The sequence below is a fragment of the Sinohyriopsis cumingii genome, chromosome 17, assembly GCF_028554795.1.
Source record: "Sinohyriopsis cumingii isolate HCF-2022 chromosome 17, ASM2855479v2, whole genome shotgun sequence".
Classification (NCBI taxonomy): domain Eukaryota; kingdom Metazoa; phylum Mollusca; class Bivalvia; order Unionida; family Unionidae; genus Sinohyriopsis; species Sinohyriopsis cumingii.
In genome coordinates, this window is record NC_142977.1 from 67,665,873 (window position 1) to 67,689,217 (window position 23,345).

The 23,345-nt window shown below is 35.8% G+C and overlaps 1 protein-coding gene across 2 annotated transcripts in view; it reads left to right on the top strand.

The window, feature by feature from the left end:
* Positions 1-10,536, top strand: part of LOC149779155 (receptor-type tyrosine-protein phosphatase kappa-like) — a 108,981-nt gene extending 98,445 nt beyond the window's left edge. For both annotated transcript variants that reach the window (XM_089939718.1, XM_089939719.1), the window contains 3 exons: positions 1-123; positions 5,545-8,094; positions 9,560-10,536. The exon at positions 1-123 is cut by the window's left edge and continues 63 nt beyond it. In XM_089939718.1, coding sequence (XP_089795844.1) covers positions 1-123; positions 5,545-8,094; positions 9,560-9,724 — 2,838 coding nt within the window. In that variant the 3' untranslated portion in view covers positions 9,725-10,536. The remainder of the gene's footprint in view (positions 124-5,544; positions 8,095-9,559) is intronic.
* Positions 10,537-23,345: the final 12,809 nt, after the last annotated feature.

A 23,345-nucleotide genomic window follows, 5' to 3' on the forward strand; every position in this document is an offset into this window, starting at 1 on the left:
CTTAGTCTTCCAGAAGGTCCCCCCGTCTCACTTAGCTCTGATAACACTGCCCGGAATGAAACATGTCTAAACATTACCTGGGGAGAACCGTCTCAACCTAATGGAGTCATCATTGACTATCAAGTAAGTAGTACTTGTATTGTTGAGTCAAAAATATATGTATTTTACATTCTCATTAGAAGTTTAATCAACCTTATGATCATCAGAATCCAAGCAAGGAATACGAGCTCTTTCCCCAAAAAGCCATTCTTATAATTTTGCAAAGATATCCAGTTTGGAGTAAATATAGTATTTGTTCAGTTATGTGATCTCTTAAATCTGACCAATTCTATGTAAATAAGAATAATATATTTGTGTACTCTACACATTTTGCCTTCCTTCATTTCACAAGGTCCTAATTACATGGTCAAGATCAGTATTTGAAGTTTTCTTTTGGAGTTCTAATTTGGCTCTATAACTTGGAGTTCTTGTCTTTACAGCCAAGGTCACAGGCATTTGTATTTATGGTTACCTTTATTAAATTTTGTGCTTAATAACTTTAAATCTGTTTGAAGTTCAGGGATGAACTGTGGCAGATTTATTTCTCAGTTTGATGCCACCTCATGTATTACAATCAAGATTTTTTCTTCAAGGTCAAAGTCACTGATCAATTTCTTCCCCTTTTCTGCACTTTTACTCTAATGACCTTTGACTTAGAGACTTGAAAGTTGGTTAATTTCCTTGTCAGCCTACGAACTCAACAGCTGTTAAAAGGGTCACATCCCAAGTGTTTTGCTGTTTACACATATGGTGTTCTTACCACAGCTCTGTCAAAAGGGTCAAATGCAAAGTTTTATATACAAATATGGTGTCTTCAGCTCTGACAAAATGGTCACATCCCAAGTTTTATCATTGTATACACATTTGGTGATCTTAGTACAGCTGTCAAAAGGGTGACATCCCAAGTTGTCTCATTGTATATACATTGGTGATATCATCACATCTCTGTCAAAAGGGTGATATCCCAAGTTTTATTATTGTATACACATTGGTGATCTCACCATAGCTCTGATAAAAGGGTCACATCCCAAGTTTTATCATTGTATACACATTGGTGATCTCACCACATCTCTATCAAAAGTTTCATATCCTTAGTTGTATCGCTGTATACATATTTAGTGATCTCATTACAGTAGGCAGGGGAGATAAATTCACTGAATTAGTTTCTTTATTCTGGAAATATATCTTTACTATTATTGATTACTGTAATTAACATAGTAAATAACCAGACACTCCAATTTTCTAGACACCATTCTTTAAAACAATTACAACAGTTTTAAATAGTACAAACAACTCTCTGCACATAGCAGGCTTTTTTTAAAAAGCTGATGAACTAAAAATATATATCAGGCTTGAGGAAGGGATGCTACTGACCCATGGGAACCTACTGGCAAGTTTTCTCACATATTCACATTGTTAAGCCCATGTGGATAGTCTGGTGAGATGACAGTGATTAGCAAAGGTGATCACATTTGACCACTTGGCCATACAGGGCCACCAATCTAGAGTATGCAAGAGAGTAAATATTTTGTGTATGACAGACTGGTTTTCCACAACTGATAAGCCTGCATGGACAGATTGGTTTCCTACAACTGATAAGCCTGCATGGACAGATTATGGCAAGTAATCATCTGCTTAAATGATATCTCAGGGTCTTATTTACCTTTCATTTATTTTATCATTTTTTATTATTGAATAAGGTTGAAGTCACATTCCAAGGATGGGGTGAGTAGGTGGGGAATTAATGTTGAGAAATGGTAGGTGGGTTTCACTGGAAGCTTTGGATCCATTATCCATGGGTTTTGATATCCCATGATAGACAAACCCTTGTGAACATCCCAATGGAATTGTTGGAACAGCCCGACCAACACTTATACACCATATGAGTGAACTCCCCTTGAGTCACAAACATGTAGTTTCCTGTCTTGTTTCTGCAAGAGTTCACAGTGAATTGTGTTATGACTATAGTCTCAAATAAATTCAAGATAATAGAGAAAACCAAACAGTTTTGTAAAGTTATGCAAATAATTTCTTTCCTGTGAATACAAAGTGAGAAATTAAAAATAACTTACAGTATAGTGAATGAAATCTTAAATAGTCCTAAAAGTTCTATCACAAGTTCAGAAGTATCCCATATTCTAAATTAGTTCCCTTGGTGTTTTGAATGAAGTCCAGCCTATTGTGCTGATGTGCTCATCTGGAATAGAGTGATGTGCTAACAGTCTTGATGTATCACAATGATATAATCCATTGTCTTGAAAAGAATTCACATTAATTCCAAAACAGCTACTTACTCCAAAGTTTATGAGTACCTTGCAATTCCAATAAAAATTGAAATTAATAAAATTAAATCCTCTCAGGTGAATTCAACTAAATGACTCCACTAAGATTGATGTTTACAATAGGAATAACTAATTCCCAGGGAAATTTCCCTTATGAAAATTAAAACCTAAGGCACAATTGCAGAACCAGATTGAGGGTAAAATAACCATTTGTAGATCATTCTACTTGTCATGTCCTTTAGCAGCTAATGAATCAGAAATAAGGTAACCTGGTTTTTCTAGGAGCAAACTCATGACCTGAGCACAGATGCCATCAGATTTGTCTACAAAATTTCTTCTTACAGTTTTGAAGGTCCAAAGACCACAATAACATGTTTACTCATATTTACATGTCATCCAGTTGAGTTGAAAACCTGTATGCCAGACCAATAAAAACCTTACAAAGACAAAACAAAACTTACACAAAAAGATGTATTCATGCATTATGTATGGTCAACAGCTTTAGTACAGCAAATGCCATAAACGAACTAATTTTACACAAATTTCATGATTATTTACATATTTTTTAAAATTCTTTTGATTTTCCGTATGTTGTAACACACACACACACGTTATTATATGCAACACATGCATCCTTTGCACTTTTAAAAATGTAATCAGGGGTATTAAAGTCTATGCAGCAGGTGTCAATGTTTATTTTACACTTCGAAAATGATGTTAGTATGTCTGCATTCAGGGACTTCCTACAATCTGTATATATTTTTTTCATCATAGAAACATATCTTTCAGTCTGCATTGTTGTGTGGCAAGGTAAGTAGTTGCTGAATAACTAATTTCAGATTTGGGCATGTGGATGCCACCAGTACTAATTGTCTGGCTGATAATATCCAGCCAGTAGTTATACAAAAACTTCTTTTCTAGCGATCATCTGTTAATACATGCACACGCACATAACACATGATGCACTTAGGCACAAGTGTCATCATATCGATGACCCCATATTGTCAAGACCATACCATTTTAAGCTTGACTGTGAGCATTTGATTTTTCACAAGATGACGTCCTAAGGAATGTTCACTTTTGGAAAATTAATGCTTACAGTCCAGATCTAAAATTATGATGTCATTGATATGAGGTCACTTGTTACCTAGTGTATTGTGGCATTACGATGTGATTGATATGAAGTCACTTGTTGCCTAGTGTATTTTAGCATTACGATGTCATTGATATGAAGTCACTTGTTGCCTAGTGTATTGTGGCATTACGATGTCATTGATATGAAGTCACTTGTTACCTAGTGTATTGTGGCATTACAATGTCATTGATATGAAGTCACTTGTTGCCTAGTGTATTTTAGCATTACGATGTCATTGATATGAAGTCACTTGTTGCCTAGTGTATTGTGGCATTATGTCATTGATATTAAGTCACCTGTTACCTAGTGTATTGTGGCATTATGATGTCATTGATATGAAGTCACTTGTTGCCTAGTGTATTGTGGCATTATGTCATTGATATTAAGTCACCTGTTACCTAGTGTATTGTGGCATTATGATGTCATTGATATGAAGTCACTTGTTGCCTAGTGTATTGTGGCATTACGATGTTATTGATGCAAAGTCACTTGTTACCTAGTGTATTGTGGCATTATGATGTCATTGATACGAAGTCACTTGTTACCTAGTGTATTGTGGCGTTACGATGTCATTGATGCGGAGTCACTTGTTACCTAGTGTATTGTGGCATTATGATGTCATTGATACAAAGTCACTTGTTACCTAGTGATTGTGGCATTATGATGTCATTGTATTATGTCATTATGATGTCATTGATATGAAGTCACTTGTTACCTAGTGTATTGTGGCATTACAATGTCATTGATATGAAGTCACTTGTTACCTAGTGTATTGTGGCATTATGTCATTGATACGAAATCACTTGTTACCTAGTGTATTGTGGCATTATAATGTCATTGATATAAAGTCACTTGTTACCTAGTGTATTTTGGCATTATGATGTCATTGATATGAAGTCACTTGTTACCTAGTGTATTTTGGCATTATGATGTCATTGATATGAAGTCACTTGTTGCCTAGTGTATTTTGGCATTATGATGTCATTGATATGAAGTCACTTGTTACCTAGTGTATTGTGGCATTATGTCATTGATACGAAATCACTTGTTACCTAGTGTATTGTGGCATTATAATGTCATTGATATAAAGTCACTTGTTACCTAGTGTATTTTGGCATTATGATGTCATTGATATGAAGTCACTTGTTACCTAGTGTATTGTGGCATTATAATGTCATTGATATAAAGTCACTTGTTACCTAGTGTATGTTGGCATTATGATGTCATTGATACAAAGTCACTTGTTGCCTAGTGTATTGTGGCATTATGATGTCATTGATACGAAGTCACTTGTTACCTAGTGTGTTTTGGCATTATGATGTCATTGATACGAAGTCACTTGTTACCTAGTGTATTGTGGCATTACGGTGTCATTGATATAAAGTCACTTGTTACCTTGTGTATTGTGGCATTATGATGTCATTGTATTGTGGCATTATGATGTCATTGATATGAAGTCACTTATTACCTAGAGTATTGTGACATTATGAACTGTTGGAGAATTTGGACTTAAAATGGTATTGGTACTTCTATCTCTTTTTAAATAATGAGAAAAGAGGAAAATGTTCGTAAAATTTTAATAATTGCCGTAACAGTCCTGTAAGAAAGTACCATAATAAAGTAAAGGAAAATGTCAGAGATAATGGAAAGAAAAAGGTAAGTGATAAAGTAAATTACTTGATAAAGTAAAGGAAAATGTATGCAACAAAGTAAAGGAAAGTTAAGAGACATTTGGAAATATCAAAAATGTGTGACTTATTGTAAATCAGCATTACAAAGGTGAGTGATTCCTACCTCGATAAAAGGTGTGAATTTGATTATTGTTATTAGTATTTTTTTATACACTGTTGACATTACCTTTAAAGTAGTTTTGTACCCAAGACGGAAGGATGTTCATTCTTCAATGTGACTTGACCCCCCTCTTTTTTCTTTAGTTCTGGTGTTGTGAATAGTGGTATATTGAATGATTTCATTGTAGCTAATGTAATTTGTATACTTTAATTATATAGTTTTTCTGCTATTTCTAATATTTTTGGACAAATATGTACCACTATATGGTGTAAAATATGGAAATATATTCTCTTTTAGGTCAACTACACTGAAGTAGGGAGTGACATAATCCCAAAAGTTGTTGCCATTACAGTGAATTCTACATACTGTTACATTTGCAACCTTACTGCAGGACAGATGTACATGTTTACGGTACGAAGTAGAAATGCAGGTGGTTATGGACCAGCTGACCAACTTAGAGTATTCACGGAGCATGGGACTCCTCCTAAACCCCCTCCTCCTGTTTTTATAACTGCGACAGTGTCGACCATTACTGTTGCTTTGGATCCAGTGATAATACCTGCTCGACTGTTGACTGCTTATGCAGTATTTGTGAAAGATTTAATGAATCAGAGAAAGAGGAGACAAGGCCAGGTACCCAATACAACTTGTCCAGGGAATTCTTCAGTTCTTGGTGACATGGTTGCCAAATTGCAACAGAGAGACATTCTTCAAAGAATAGATTTCCAAATTGGTGATAATAAGACATATGGTGGAATCAGAAACTATCCACTGACAAAGGACCATTTGTATGATATTTCATATGTTGTCATAAGTGACATAGATGGAATATGTAAATTTAATTTTAGTAAGATACAGAGTCCAGTAAAGGCTATCCCACCAACAGCACCAGTTCAAGTCCCAGTCGATAAGAGGGAAGACACCAATACAGGACTTGTCATCGCTATTGTTGTCATCATCCTGCTTGTGGTGATTGCAGCCATTATTTTTGGTATTGTATGGTGGTACAGAAATAGGCAGGAACAGCCATACTCACCTCAATTTGATGACAAGGATAGTTTCTCAATGTATATGTGCCAGGAGGAGTACAATCCTCAAAAGTACTGGAACACGGTATATTCATTGAGAGAAAGTAGGTACATTGTTGCTGGAAGAGATTACCATTACACAGACAATGAGCCATATATGAATGGGTCCACAGTTGCATACAGAACTACAGCACCATTAACATTCCAGGAAGAATTTCGCAACCTACCACGCAAGGTGTTATTCTCCTGTAACAGTGCAAAAATTCCTGCTAATCGACAAAAGAATCGATTTCCTCACCTACTACCATATGACCATACTCGCGTGAAGCTGGACCCAGATGTAAATGTGAAGACTGATTACATAAATGCCAGTTTTATTCATGGCTATCAGAGGCAAAGTGCTTATATTGCTGTTCAAAGCCCTTTTGATGAAGATACAGTGCTTGATTTTTGGAGGATGATTTACCAGTACCGGATCAGTGTTATAGTAATGGTGGAGAAAATTGTAGAAGATAATATTGTCAAATGTACCCAGTATTGGCCAGAGGCAGGTCGAGTCAGATACGGTGAATTTGAACTGGACCTCATAAAAACAGATATATTTGCAGACTTTTGCATCAGAACTATCAACCTTCGACTCAAGAGTGAGAAGGAATGGCAGCTGGTTAATATTTTTGAGTTTCTCTCCTGGCCGGAACATGGGGTCCCTGATAATGCTATCCCTTTACTTGAGATGCGTCGTAAAGTTCGAGAATGTCAGAAACAAGGGGATGATCGGACTCCAGTAGTTGTCCACTGTGGGACAGGGGTTAGTAGAACAGGGACATTTATTGCAATAGATGCCCTGTTGGAGCAGTATGAAAGAGAAGGCAGGATAAGTGTTCATTCATTTGTCAAGAAGATTAGAAAAGATCGCATTGCAATGGTTAGAACTGTAAAGCAATACGTTTTCATTTATGAAGCAATATTTGAAGCGTTTATTGTGGGGAATGCAACCATGGATTTTGACATGAAGGAAAAGTACCACCAGCTTACTAAGAAAAACCCCAAGACAGGACATTCTTACCTGAAAGATCAGTTTAAATGTCTCCAAGAATTCACAAGAAAGATTTATCCTAATCAATGTGCAGCTGCTTATCTCCCTGCAAATGCAGACAAGAATAGATTCCCAGATGTTGTGCCTCCTGATGCATACCGTCCTCTTTTAAGGACACCTGGTGGATTGGGACGAACAGATTACATCAATGCATTATTCCTAGATGGCTATCGTCACCCAAATCACTTCATCATTACACAAACTCCCCTTCATACAACTGTGATAGACTTCTGGAAACTTGTATATGATTATGATATACATACCATTGTAATGATGGAGAATTACAAAAATGAAGATGATACATGTGCCGAATATTGGCCGTCTGAGGACATGAAACAATATGAACCATTCTTTGTTCAGTGTGTGCAAGTCTTCCAGGAGGAAAATGTCACAATTAGGGACTTGAATCTTATAAACATGCAGACCCCAAAACAGAAAAGACTGATTCGACAGTTCCAGTTCAATGCTTGGTCAGACCCTGAATTTACTCCCAAATCAAAGTCAATGTTACTGGATTTGATATACCTCGTAAAACAATGGCAGGTACAAACTAATAAAAACCAAATGCCAATTCTCATCCACTGCAAAGATGGTGCTACCCATAGTGGCTTGTTCTGTGCTGTGTATATCCTCTGTGAGAAATTTGAGGAGGAGGGAGAAGTTGATGTTTTTCACACCATCAAGCACCTCAAGAGGAGGAGGTCACAGATTATTGACATCCTCGTGAGTTTACTTCTTTAAAGTTTGTCTGTCTGCTTCTTTCTTTATTCTTTTCTTTTTCCCCAATTTCCCAGTTCCTGATGTGTATTTACATTTTTGTGCAGGAGTCATCTCTTTGTGAGACTGCCTTACAGATATTAACATAGTTAAACTGCATTTGGATTAAATATATCCTTACAGATATTAACATCATTAAACTGCATTTGGATTAAATATATCCTTACAGATATTAACATAATTAAACTGCATTTGGATTAAATATATCCTTATGGATATTAACATAATTAAACTGCATTTGGATTAAATATATCCTTACAGATATTAACATAATTAAACTGCATTTGGATTAAATACATCAAAATAGAATTTCAGAAATGGTTTAAATATGCCGCATTTTTAATTTGTCATTTGTTCTGGTTCTGATGTTGGTAGTTGAAACAGATTTTTATCTTGCACTTACAAAGGAGGGATGTTGCTAGATGAAACAAATTGAAATACAGGGCCATCAAATTGAAATACAGGGCCATCATGAAACCTTTAGTAGAGTCACATAGGATATGAGTTAAATAGAACAACTTGACTGGCACTTGAAATTATTTCTTAGATTCAAGCATCAGAGTCTTTTTGTGCACCACAGACAGTTAATGTTTATTTGTTTGTAATTTTACTGATCTTATGTAATGTTATGAAGCAAATATTAAATAACATCCTGTTTGAATATTTTAGATGTGAAATCACATTAGACATCCATTTTTATTTGATCAGTTCCTAAGTGATGTGTAGCTCAGAACTATGATTATGTGCTGATGTTTATCCATATCATGAAGGTTTTCATATCTTTAAGCCATTATTTGAAGGTTATCTTATCTTTAAGCCATTATTTGAAGGTTTTCTTATCTTTAAGCCATTATTTGAAGGTTATCTTATCTTTAAGCCATTATCTGAAGGTTGTCTTTATCTTTAAGCCATTATTTGAAGGTTTTCTTTTCTTTAATCCATTATTTGAAGGTTATCTTATCTTTATGCCATTATTTGAAGGTTTTCTTATCCTTAAACCATTATTTGAATGTTATCTTATCTTTAAGCTATTATTTGAAGGTTATGTTAATCTTTAGGCCATTATTTGAAGGTTTTCTTATCTTTAAGCCATTATTTGAAGGTTATATTATCTTTAAGCCATTATTTGAAGGTTATCTTATCTTTAAGCCATTATTTGAAGGTTATCTTATCTTTAAGCTGTTATTTGAAGGTTATGTTATCTTTAAGCCATTATTTGAAGGTTATGTTATCTTTAAGCCATTTTTTGAAGGTTATGTTTTCTTTAAGCCATTATTTGAAGGTTATTTTATCTTTAAGCTATTATTTGAAGGTTATCTTTTCTTTAGCCATTATTTGAAGGTTATTGTATATTTAAACCATACTATGAAGGTTATATTTTCTTTAAGTCATTGTTTGTCATTTCTTTAAGGATCAATACAGGTTTTGCTACAAGACTCTTTGGGACTACATTAACATGCGGATGCCTGGTGGTACTCTGACAGACAAAATGAGTTGTTCCCAGTCAGATCATGTTTACTACGGCAGTCAGAGTCTCAGTTCCTATGCCTCACACAAGGAACTTATATATGAATAAATGAAACACAGACTCCTGTGGATTTGTGACGATAGGCAAATGTGACAGCAGTAAGTTGCTTGGCTGAAAGAGTTCTGCCAATGATTACCAGTTTCTTTTACATGTATCTGGAATTGTTTGAGAAAAGTATCTTAAGCATGTCAAGAACTTTCATGAAAAATAACCCAATTCTTAATGGAAGTTAGGAAAAGGTTTACCATATATCATTGACCTTTTAATGAATATTATTAAATTTCAGAATCTTCTGAACTTGTTTATTTATATTGGACAGAGGCAATTATTAAATGTACTTGTGCTTTTTTTATCTCCAGGTGATGAATGCAAAACCCTCTATACTCATCCTAGTTTTGTCCATGTTATTTTTATCTGGTGAATGTATACAAATCAGTGAAAATCTCAAAACTGTGATAATTGTACTCCACATGAACATAATTTTACATGTATTTTCTTAGTTTTTAGTTTTATTGCTAGAGAAATTGCCATGCATTTACAACTACCTATAGTATTTGCACATGATCTCGTTTGTTCGTACTGATTTTAAAAACAACAGACTTCAAGAATATGAAAATCTACATAACTTTGTCATTTCATTCATTGATTTATAAGTTCAAACCTGATTGTTGCCAGGGAGTCCCAAAAGCACTGTCAAATTGTTGGCAATTTGAATCAAACAGAAGTTTCTTCAGTATCATGGTAGCCATATTTGCATGGATGAGTTTATTTTTCAGTCAATTGATGTGATGCATTTAACTGTCTTTGATAATATCAATAATTTCACAAATTTTGGAGTTAAATCTCTTTGAACATATGTATATAAGAGATCCACATTTTTTATTTGTTCAGTTTGTTTAAGAAATATTAAAACTCGACATTGCAAATATTTGATGTAAATGAGTTCTTTTATTGAAATGGAATATTCTAGTAACCAGAAAAGGACGTTGAATGGTCTGTCTGCTTGTTTACATAGGGAGCTTCCATTTGCTTAGAAATGATATAAATCAACAGTATTAGGGACCCCTTGGCTACAATCAGGTTAGAAATTATAAATCAGTGAATGAAATCACAAATGTTTTGTGCAGTTTTATATCTCTGATGCTTTTTGTTTTTAACATCAGTAGGAGTTACAATCAAATGGGAGGGTCTGCAAAAACTATAGGTTATTTCTGCAAGAGAGAAGTATGCCTCGTATGTTTGTCAATGGAGTTTTTACAGAAAAATCATGCATTTTATTTGCTTGAAATTCTTCCACACAAAAAAAAACAAAAAAATCTTTTTGAATCGCCTTGGCTATTTCTATCATTAGATTGACTGTATGATTCAGAAGTTATGAATTTAAAAAATAATTTGATCGTTTATAAAATCTTGGTCAGTCCTTGTTTTGTAAATAGTTACAATAGTCAGAAATAGCAGTTATTGAAATACCGTATATACTTACTTATGAGTCCAACTGCAAACTGCACAGACCCAGATCTGCCATTGCATAATGGGCCAGCAGACCTGGGTCTGTGAAGTTTGTGAGGAGCAGTCTGTAGAACAAACAACATAGACCCTAATCTGCATATGCACTATGCTATGGCACATCAGGATCTATGTTGTTTGCAGTTTGACTGGACTTATAAGTGGGTATGTACAACACATTCAAGGTATGATTGGCATGATTGACCATGAGGATGCAAATGATTGACAATGTGATCAATGTTTCCATTAGATTATTCAACAGGTCATACAATTTTATATATTGTGTGTTTTGTTTGTCTAAAGTTGAAACTTTGATTTTTATTGTAGCTATGTCAGTGTAAAAGAAAGTTTAAATTCTCATTCCACATTTGTACCAAGAATGTGTACTGTACAAATCTGCAAATAATTCAAATAAAATGGTAAACAAGATAGATCCAGATCTGCCATTGCATAATGTGCTTGAACGTCAGGATCTATCTAGTTTATTCTACTGTTTACTCCAAAGATACAGCCAGATCTGCCAGTACTTTATACAGTTTGGTGCAGTTTGCAGTTGAACTTGTTGTTTAAGCAATTATATGGTATCCCAAAAGGCTGCACGCAAACCATGTACATGATGTCTCATACTGGTAGTAGTATGTGTTTGTATGTATAAACATCTGAAAAGAGGTTCCAGTACCCCAATATATGTTCAAATTTCTATTTTGAATTCTTCTGACATGACGTTACAGTATACCCAATATGTATTCATATTAGTACATGGAGAGCTAGTTAAATCTGAAAAGAATTTTCAATATTCTTGTATATTCTTGTTAATACATGGAGATCTGTCTGTGCCTGAAAAGAGGACTTGTTTCTTTCACACATTTGGGAGGTGAATGACTCAGCCTTTTCCATGCAGCACTCCCAAACATTGTACCTGAAAATGATTTATGTTTGTTGGTTTTAAAAGGGTTTACTTCACTTTGTAGGTTTTGAAAGGCTTACTTTACTTTGTTGGTTTAGAAAGGGCTTCCTTTATTGTTTTTGTTGGTTTTAAAAGGGCTTACTTCACTTTGTTTCTTGGTTTTAAGAGGGCTTCCTTTACTGTGTGTGTTGGTTTTTGAAAGGGCTTACTTTAGTTTGTTTGTTGGTTTTAAGAGGGCTAGCAAAACTATGTTAGGTGAGTTTAAAAGTGCTTACTATTCACAAAAATTATTTAAATAATATATGCCATTGACTTGTTTATAATACAAGCTGTTATGTGAATAAATTCAATGCCATTGACTTGTTTATAATACAAGCTGTTATGTGAATAAATTCAATGCCATTGACTTGTTTATAATACAAGCTTTTCTGTGAATAAATTCAATGCCATTGACTTGTTTATAATACAAGCTGTTTTGTGAATAAATTCAATGCCATTGACTTGTTTATAATACAAGCTGTTATGTGAATACATTCAATGCCATTGACTTGTTTATAATACAAGCTGTTATGTGAATAAATTCAATTCCATTGACTTGTTTATAATACAAGCTGTTCTGTGAATAAATTCAGTGCCATCGACTTGTTTATAATACAAGCTGTTATGTGAATAAATTCAATGCCATTGACTTGTTTATAATACAAGCTGTTCTGTGAATAAATTCAATGCCATTGACTTGTTTATAATACAAGCTGTTATGTGAATACATTCAATGCCATTGACTTGTTTATAATACAAGCTGTTATGTGAATAAATTCAGTGCCATCGACTTGTTTATAATACAGTCTGTTCTGTGAATAAATTCAGTGCCATTGACTTGTTTATAATACAATCTGTTCTGTGAATGAATTCAGTGCCATTGACTTGTTTATGATATAAGCTGTTATGTGAATGAATTCAGTGCCATTGACTTGTTTTCAGTATATGCTGTTCTGTGAATGGATTCAAGGCCATTGACTTGTTTATAGTATAAACTGTTCTGTGAAAGGATTCAAGGCCATTGACTTGTTTATAGTATAGGCTGTTCTGTGAATGGATTCAAGGCCATTGACTTGTTTATATTATAGGCTGTTATGTGAATGAATTCATTGCCATTGACTTGTTTATATTATAGGTTGTTATCTGAATGAATTCATTGCCATTGAGTTGTTGATAGTGTAAGCTGTTCTGTGAATGGATTCAAGGCCAATGACTTGTTTATATTATAGGTTGTTATGTGAATGAATTCATTGCCATTGACTTGTTTATATTATAGGTTGTTATTTGAAAGAATTCACTGCCATTGAGTTGTTGATAGTGTAGGCTGTTCAGTGAATGGATTCAAGGTCTTAACATGATTAGCTCATAAGGATAATGACTGAGTCTTTAACTTTTTTCAAAATAGGTTGTCTTTAACTTTTTTCAAAATAGGTTATGGTTGATTATACCTGGATGTGAAGCATAGAAAATAGTACCCTGGTATGGTTTAGCTTATTTATTAATTTGTATATCTGTGATATTGTTAATGTTGCTTTTGAGGTACATTGTTTGTTCTGCTATTGGGTCCTTGAGATTATTTGATTGGAAGATATTACAAAGTATTGTTTTCACAAATCTCATTTAGTGCAGGACCCTCATTTTGTGACAAACATCTGAAAATGAAAAATGTTTATATTTTATGCCAAACTCACTTGATTCTTGTTTAGTTCTTAATAATTTTCATGTAACTTTGTAGTCTATATTAATGCCTGCACTAAATTAAAATAATGTTAGGTTCTTCTGGCAGTCAAATATTGACAGTTGTAGAGAGCTCCCACCTAGCTCCCTGACCATTGTGGATAAATGATGTAAATAACTTAAAGAGAGTTTTTTTTACTTCAACAGGTGGCTGTAGAATTGGTGTACATTAATGCATCCAACATAGTTGATGCCTTCATTTTGAAGGATTTTTGTTGTTGTTGTTGTTGTAGGGTTTAACACCATTTTTCAGCACAAGATAGGCTATACATGGCGGCCAGTATTAATGGTGGAGGAAGAACCCGGGAAAACCCTGGAAAGAACCACCCACCCACGAGAAGCTACTGGAAAGCTTTCTCACATACCCACATTGGCTGAATCCGAGACTCGAACTCATGCAGACACAGGTGAGATGGCAGTGATCCGTAACGGAGAGTGCTTTAGACCACTCGGCCACTCGGGGCCCCCCATTTTGAAGGACACTCCTGCCTACATAGGGTAATGAAGAGTTTAGAAACATTTACGAGGAAAATGCCAAAATGACAATCACTTAATTTACCAATAATGATTTTTTTTCTTCCCTTGTTGTTGTTTTGGGTTTAATTCCATGTTTAGTCCATGATAGACTACACGTTTACTCTTCTGACCAATGGAAAAGAAGACCATCACAAAACAATATCAAAGAGAAAAGGGAATGGACTTTATAATTATTTAGAAGAAAAACAAATCATGAGTGAGAAGAAAAATTGCTTTAAAATGTATTTTATTTTTAACCAACCTCTCCCAATAGGTGTGGATAGATTGTCAGTATTGATAATAGGAGTTTGTTTTATAAAATTGACGACAGGAACATGTTTTGAATGGATAATAAATTTGAAAGTTAATGATTATGGAAGGTAAGTTGAAATGTTTCATTCAAATCCAGATAACAAGCCATCATTGTCTTTTATTTTTTAGTCTGTTTTAAAAATATTGCTAAAATACAAAAATTACTAATCTGAAATGAGAATGTTTTGGAATTATGCAGATTATAAAGTGGTTGTGTCAAAACCTGTATAAAATAATTTTTCTAACGGATATTAAGTGGAAACAGTTATGAATTGACAGAATGTGGACACACTTACCAGAAAATTTTGATTGCTTTTAAAACTTGGATGTTAATTTTTGTGTTTTAGTTACTTTTTTTCCAAAAATGTACAGACTTTCTGTTGCAGTTTTTAAAATTGGTTTCAGGGAGCAATTAGAAGTACATGTATTTAGTTGTTCTGCTGATTGGTATTTTTAAAGACTAAAGTCTCGTTCAAATTAGAAAAAAATAAATGGTACATATTGATTTTTGAGTACTAAATGTTTGCTTTTAATATTTATAACAGATATTTGAATTCGGGATAATTACACTGAATCACAATTTTGCATTTTATTTCCTAAATCGATTAAAGATTTTGCACAAATCTGTTTAGTTTTGTTCTTGAAATTGTTACATGTAGTTTAACCCTCTTGAAGCACATGTAACTTTCATGACATTCTATGTTTCATTTCTGTCCAGTAGCCGTATAAAAACTGGATACATTATAAATATATATCACTATCAGCCGCACCTGGTTACGCTTTCCATAGGTTAGGCCTATACCTTCTAGGAAATTGTCCTCCTTGTCAGTTTTGAAATGAGAGGTCACTGTAATATATCCATTTTGAAGTAAGAGATGGATAGCGTAATTCAAATAAAACTTAAAAGGCAGATTTATGCAGCTGATAGTTTCATTTGATACCAGTATAAAGTTATGTTATTCACTGAAGAATCCTCTTTCATCAAGGCAACCATGACAACAGTCCTTTGCATGTAACTTGGTGAATTTAAGGGGCACATGCAATCCCTAACAAATTTTTTAAGGCTAATTCTACTGAAAATTACACTTAAAAGCTTAGCATGATAGATTATGGATGCTCCTTTAAGTACTATTTGTCTATTGGTTTGCATGTGTCTGTTATTATATATATATATATATATATATATATATATATATATATATATATATATATATATATATATATATCAAATGTATAATTTTTCATGAAAAGGAAAGAGGCTTACAGAGTTTCCTTTTAATGAAAAATGTATACGAGTGGTATTTCAATGATACATCGTACATACTATACATATATTTTATTTATATCACATACAAATACATATATTTGCCATTTGAACGGAGTTAGATTGACGAGAGGCAGCTGTGCATTGACTGGGTGAATGAACTCACATCCCTGCCGAGTATGTCCACTACAAAATGTAGTTCTGTCTTTATGAGCCTATTCACAATTACCTTTTGAAATTGATAAGTTTATTTTCATTTTTGAGCTTCTATTTTTATTCAGACTATATATGAAAGATGGTTTTAATGAAGAAGTAGGCCTACAAACACAGAATAATAGGTTACTGCATTTGTATGGGAAAGTATGAATGAGTTTTCAGATGAAAATACTGCACGACCTTTGGAGTGCAGTATATCCATCCAACAAAATGAGTTCATATTTTCCCATACAAATTCTTTTTATTATATGTTCATTTCCTATTCTACTTAGGGCTTATTTTTATAAACAAAATATACTACAAGAAATGAAGTAACTGAATGTACGTCATATTCCAAACTAAATGCACAGCCGCAGATTCATCGTTACACAACAACATTATTAGTGCACCCATAACTCCGTCCAGATAAATTTGAATTTAGTCCTGAGCTAGACGTAACTTTTGAAAGAAAATGGTGTTTTGGTCAATTTAAAATTGAAATTTGGAGTCATATTGTGAATGAATCCGCATTGCAGCAACTTATAGATTTGATCTGGAATGAACAGATTTTGGATTTTTGTCAATTCTACGAAACTTCATGATTATGGACTGGATTTATCTGTGCTCATTCTACGTGAAATACATCGAATTTAAACAGCGAGGGAGAAGCTTGTTGACATCTGCAAGTGTGTTTCTGTTCTGTCATTGAATGTTCGAAACTATAATGTGGGAAAATGTGAAGTCTTTCAATTGCAATTATCCAAAATACGCTATGGAATTTAATGTTTATTTCGTTTTGAGTGCATTAAGGATGATGCAATCGCAATTGTAATATAGTCGAAATTGCAGTACAATTTTGAAATGTATAATCAAGCTTTAGAACCCATGACATAGCTCATGTAATTCGGATTTACAGAACTAAGAAAGTACATTCTGAGGAAATTCTGAATGTAAAACTTTAAGTATATTTTTTGCCATTCTTATTACCAGCTAAAAAAGACTTATGCCTTGTCACTTGCATGTTATTTGTAAGAACCCTGTCTTGCGTGTATAGCTAGCCTAAATCCAAAACATTGTATCAAAATAGTTAAAGCGGAATGTGCCAAAGCTGCTAGTATGTGGCAATCCAAGAAACATCTCGTTTAGTTCAATCAGAAACAAATTCAATCAACCAAAAGGAAAAGCGTCTACTACGAAAATGTACATGATTTGTTTTCAAAATAGTTCCTAATACACTACTCGGCACACATGAGTTCAATGTGAAGTTGAGCGCGAGTGCAATATTGTAAAATGCTGAACCATTCTGACAATGTAAAGTTAACGGAGACAAAAATTGAGCATATAATAATTATAGGTTACTGCATTTGTATGGGAAAAGGTGAATGAGTTTTCGGATGGACCCTGGGAGTGCAGTATATCCATCCGACAAAATGAGTTCATATTTTCCCATACAAATGCAAGTAGTGAATAGGGATACTATAGGGTCTATGGGACTTACCATTAAAAACACCCCTGGGACACTATAGGGTCTATGTAAATTTATTATGGACAAAAACCCTGGGATACTATAGGGTCTATGGGAATTAACATGGACAGGAATTAACATGGACAAAAACCCTGGGACTGTATAGGGTCTATGTAAATTTAACATGGACAAAATCCCCTGGGACTGTATAGGGTCTATGTAAAATTGAAACAGGGAGAGGTCTCTATTTTTTTTAAAAAAATAAAAAAATTAAAAGGGGTAGGCAATTGAAAGTCTATCTCTTTTCAAGAAATGTGGGTGGCCCTGAAAAGGGCCTTTGGTTTTCTTCTTCTAATTTCTTCTATTTCTCCACCAGCTTCTTATTTTCTGTCCTACACTTTTTCTCTTCTTTTCTTCCTCCTTTTTCTTCTTTTTCTCTTCTTTCTGCTTCTCCTCCTCTTCTTTCTTCCTCTTCTCATTTTCTTCTTCTTTTTCAATTTTTTCGTTCCATGCCCTCATCTTTATCCTTTCCTCTTCATCCTCCTTCTCCTCCTTTATTTCTTTTAACAGATCACTGATGATGTCCTTTAGTTTTCTTAAATTGTTGATCTCCATCTTCACTCGATGGGGACTATAAGAATAGTGATCCTCGTTTAGGTTAACCAACATTTGCTCCATCATGCCCAAATTGTCCAGGACGTCTTGCAATTTTTTCATTTTATCAAGGTGGTTCGAAGCCATCTTCTTTTTCTTCTTTGTAGAATGGTGTGAAAGACGAATACTGTGGGTTCTTATAGTTAAAGCGCGGACGTGATGGAAAACATTCCCCTAAAGCCCAAAAATTATAATACTTTGATCATCACTTAAAACGCGCGGACATGAAGGAAAACATCCCCTACTTTTCTCATCTCATATTATCTTCTATCCACATACGTGAAGCAGCAATAAACAAACCCAAAATCTAGTATTCACACACGCAAAGCATTAAAATGAAACCGAAATCTACTATCCACACAAACCAACTTAAGCGCTTACAAAACCCAATAATCTACTATCCACACAAACGTACTTGAGCGCTTACAATCACAAACACATACAATCACACCAGAAAAGAGTGAGTGTTTATATTCACACTACTCTACATACTCTACACATTGGCAAATCTATTGTTACTTCTTTTCTAAAGGTTTGGGTAGCCCTGTAAAGGCCTGTTTGTTTTGAACTCCAGGGCACCTGGTTAATGGTTGCACCTTCCAGGCCTGGCACCACACACACATCTCCTACTCCAATCTCCTTTCACTCTTTTTGGGGGGAGAGCAGAGGCGGAATGAGTGGCTTCAGAATCCCAATCTTCTGTCTCTGGGATTCTGAAATTTCCTTCTTGTGTCTGTGTTACAGCCATTCCTCTCTCCTTTTCCTCCTCTTCTTTTTTCTTCTCTCCTCCTCTTCTTTCTTTCTTCTCTCTTCCTCTTTCATCCTTCCCTCTTCGACGATGGCCTCCGCAGCCAGTTCATTTAGTATGAGCCTGGCATATTCCAGGTGCACATGAAGTTCCAACAGTTTCGCTAGCCTTCTGCTCATTCTCTAGTGTTGATCAATCAACAAGGGTAGCTAGACTGCCGAGCGATTTTCAATTTATAGTTAAAGCGCGGACGTGAAGGAAAACATCCCCCTAAGACAAAAATTATATTACCTAGATCATGACCAAAAAACGCGCGGACCTAAAAGACCCACTCACTCACTTTTTTACTATCCATTACTAATTTAAAAATTTTCATTAATCACTTCAATATACTATCCACATACGCAAAGCAATCAAATCAAACCCCAAATCTACTCTCCACGCACGTCAAACAGCAAAAAACATTATCATTATCTACTATCCACACAAACACATACACTCAGACCACAAAAGAGTCAGTCTTTATATTCACAATACTCTACATACACACATTGGAAAATCGATTGTTATTTCTTTTCTAGAGATTTGGGTAGCCCTGAAAAGGGCTGTTTTTTTGTGTGCGAAGTTGAAGCTAGGGCGATCTTTTATATTCCAAGAATGCGACGTCCTCTGACGATAGACTTTCTGACGATATGTCTGCCTCTTCGGAAAGAGAAGAAGAACTCTTTGGTGTCGATACGACAATCGACAAAGCCTCTGTCAGGTTCATGTTGCTGCTCTCTGCTGTTTCTGAAGTCTGTACTTCTCTGTCCATTCTTCTTTCTCCCTGTTCACTTCTTCTCTGAAGAGTTCTTCAATCAGGTCTTCAGTGACTTTTAACATTCTCACATTCTCTATCTCTTCTGGCTTCGGTATCAGACTGTGTCTGACCCTATGCAAATTCACGTAGGCGTCGTTTAACTTAGCTAGTCTGGAGCACATCTTCGTAGGAGAATGAGTCGACAATGGATGGTTAGACTTGTTGTTGAATTGAATTATAGTGGTGTTCGCAACATAATGTGCATGTACCACTGGTTTATGTGCACACGGTGCACTAATTAATTACTCCTTGAGGGGAGGAATAGTGCTGCACCCCTCAGGCATTTGTGTACTCACAGAGTACTAATTGATTGGGCCGTTAGTTCGTAGACGGTAGTTGCGTGCCCAACCGAACTAAATGTAAGGCCTAAGATATGAGTAGGAGTAGTGCAAACCCACACTCATGAATTCAGTTTGCTATTGAGTGGCCCAGGTGTCAACCCAAGCAGTATGTAACGTCAGCTGCCATTGGCCAGCTTTTGACGTCACATTAGGACACCTGGGCTTGTGGCAAGTGGAAATCGTTCCACATCTTGCCACTTTTGTACGAAATCCGAGCTTGGTAAAGGAGGTAAGGTGCTCAGCAAGCCAGCCCTGGATGTTGTGTACTTCCCGAAACGCCAGCCCGTACTCTTTCCAAATCAAGTCCAGTTGTACTAATGGACAATACTAATACCAATAATGTGTGAGCCACCTCTATAATTTATCAAAGTTTAGAAGTTGTCAATTTTAAATAACTTTTTGATCCAACAAGTTTGATTTTTTGTGTACGTAGTGTACATATTTGTAAAAAATAGAATAAAGTACCAATCGGTAAGTCAACGTGACTTACTGTATCAGTTTTTCCACGCATAGGTAAAAATTTAGTCTTGAATTTTGACGGCGGTACCAATGTAATCAATTTGTTTGTTGAAAGAGTTAACCAAAAAGGGACCCTAGTCAAAATGGGTCCCTATGTGTTAATTATAGGCAATCTTTGCAGCCCTTAGAAGGGCTTTTTTACTCCCGGAATGTGCCACGCCGCTCTTCCCATCGTACGATTTGTTCCGCTGTTCTCTTTTCGTGTTTGATGATATCCGGAAACAGGTATCCGTGGTGGGAGGCGATATATGCAGCGGCTTCAGTCAATTGGCCGAGTGGGTATCCGGTATAGGCCCGTCTGAAGTGCTGAGGGAGTACTCTGGTTCCGAAGCCCCACTGTGATGGTCTGGGTTGAAAAGAATCCAGGGATCGAAACGCTACATATTGGACTGATCTGACAAACTGTCCGGCAATTTTCGTACTATGTAGCGGTCAATCAAGTCCCATTTCCGTGTACTTTTCAACTAGGGGGTCGATATCGTCTTCCTTTGTTTCTGCTACCTCCGCTGCCCATTCTTCGATCGGTGAGCTTTGTTCGTCTTCGGTCGATGTTGATACCTCTAGGTCAGCTGCAATGTCGTCTGCCGTTGTAGTGGTTTCTTCAGGTATTGTTGCCTGGGGGGTCGGGGTGGTTGTGCCTAACAAACTGTTAAGCCTTTGCAACATATCCGACAAGGTTATAGTTGAGACTGCAGCTGGGTCAGAGTCCTGGGCCCTATTAATGTTGACCGTAGGTTGTACATTCAGGACTGTCGGCTGCTGTCTTATGTTAGTTGTGGTACTCGTTGTGGTAGGACTGCTAACATACTGGGTCTGCAATTTCTGTTCCCGCTGTTGTTGCTGCTGTTTTTTCCCTCCACGTCGAGACCTGGGCCTAATTCTTCTTTCTTCTGTTTCTTTTTCTTCCCATATTAATAAGAGTGTTGTTCTCTTATGTTGAGCTCGTAAGCTCCAGCCGGAGGCTATCTCAAACTTAGTCCGTGGATTGCGCTCAACGCCTGTTGTGGGATTAGTATCTCCGTCGCTAGCTCCATTGTTAGGTGTTACTCCTTCTGTGTTCGCTGCAGACTATGAATGGTTAGACTGGAGGCTACCCCGGCTTTAAAGTCACAGCGCGGACGTGAAGGAAAACATCCCTCCACGGTTTTCGAGCCGGAACGTTCAATGAGTGTCATGAGAGGGATAGTAAGAAGTCAAAGAGCATGAATCAAGATTCCTATAGCCAAACAAAAGACAATGGCATTTTTTTCTTCAAAACACAACATTTTTTATTCAAAATCACTTCATACTAACAAACAACTCTAACATTTTTTAACAATAATCAAACAATATAACATCAAACATTTTTTTTTCAAATCACAAACATTTTTTTCAACTAACACTCTACTTTAAACAGGGCTGACAACGTTGTGAATGAAATTGTGATTTCCACTGCTGGAAGTCATTAGGCCATTGATGGACACTACGTTTCCTAGCTTGAGACAAAAGATAAGCATAATGGTCACAAAACCATTGATCTACTTTCACATCGTTTCTAGAAGAAGAACGAGGATCAAAATGAGTCACTAAATGTTCTAAGGAATAACCCAGGCTGCGATGATGCAGAAAATATACACAATATTGTCCACACACCAAGGAATCTGTACCTTGTAATTTCACATTATTGAATCGGGTGGTCTGAGCATTTCTTCTCATGAAGTTAATGATATCGTCTTCCAAAGGGGGCAATCCATAGGAATCGAAATATTCCACACATCCTTCTTGAGGAAAGTAGACGGCTACCCAGTGGGTTCCTGGGAGATGACTGTCGTCCGTGTTGATCACATAAACTTGATGGTCTTGAGGTTTGCGATGAGGAAGTTCATCTTTAGCACAGACGACAGGATTCCAAGGAGCCGTGTACGAGCTGTGGTTCAAAAGGTAATAAAGTTCCCAGGTATCCATTTATTGTGTTTTTTTTTCTTCTTCACAGGTAATAATAAGTGATCAATTCGATCCTGACATTTTGCTTGAAAATGTCTGACAAATAACCGTTTCTTCGCTTCGTCTCCCCATTCTGATTCAGGAGAGCTTCGATACGATGGATCTCTTGAGTGGTTAATGGTGGAAAGAATGTTCACGCAAGTCTTTATACCACTGATGCAGCACGACTTCGTCCGAGATGAGACTCCAAGCTTCGTCCAGATACTCGTCTAATTTTTCTTCTTGACTCAGCATCAGGCATTTATCGTGTTGAATTTGACTGGGATGATCGTTTTGACATCCATAGCAATCTTTTTTGATCAATTCCGTCATTTTTTCGACCAAGTGTTTGGCAAAACAGGAGACTAAATGGGCTTCTTGTTCTGGCCATCTTGACTTAATCATGATAACTTCTTCTTCTTCCACGGTCTCTTCACATTTCATCTTCAAAGTTTCTCCACTAGGTAAAGAGGGATAACAGTCTTCCATGGTTTCTAATAGTCTAGAATGACTTCTCTCAAACTGTTGATTTCTATGGTATTATCAAAATCTGCATACAGGATGACGTTCACTGTGTGATCTGGGGGTAGTGCACTCGCAAACTGAAGTTCCACACGAATCTAGCCGGATTTTATAGGGTGGAAA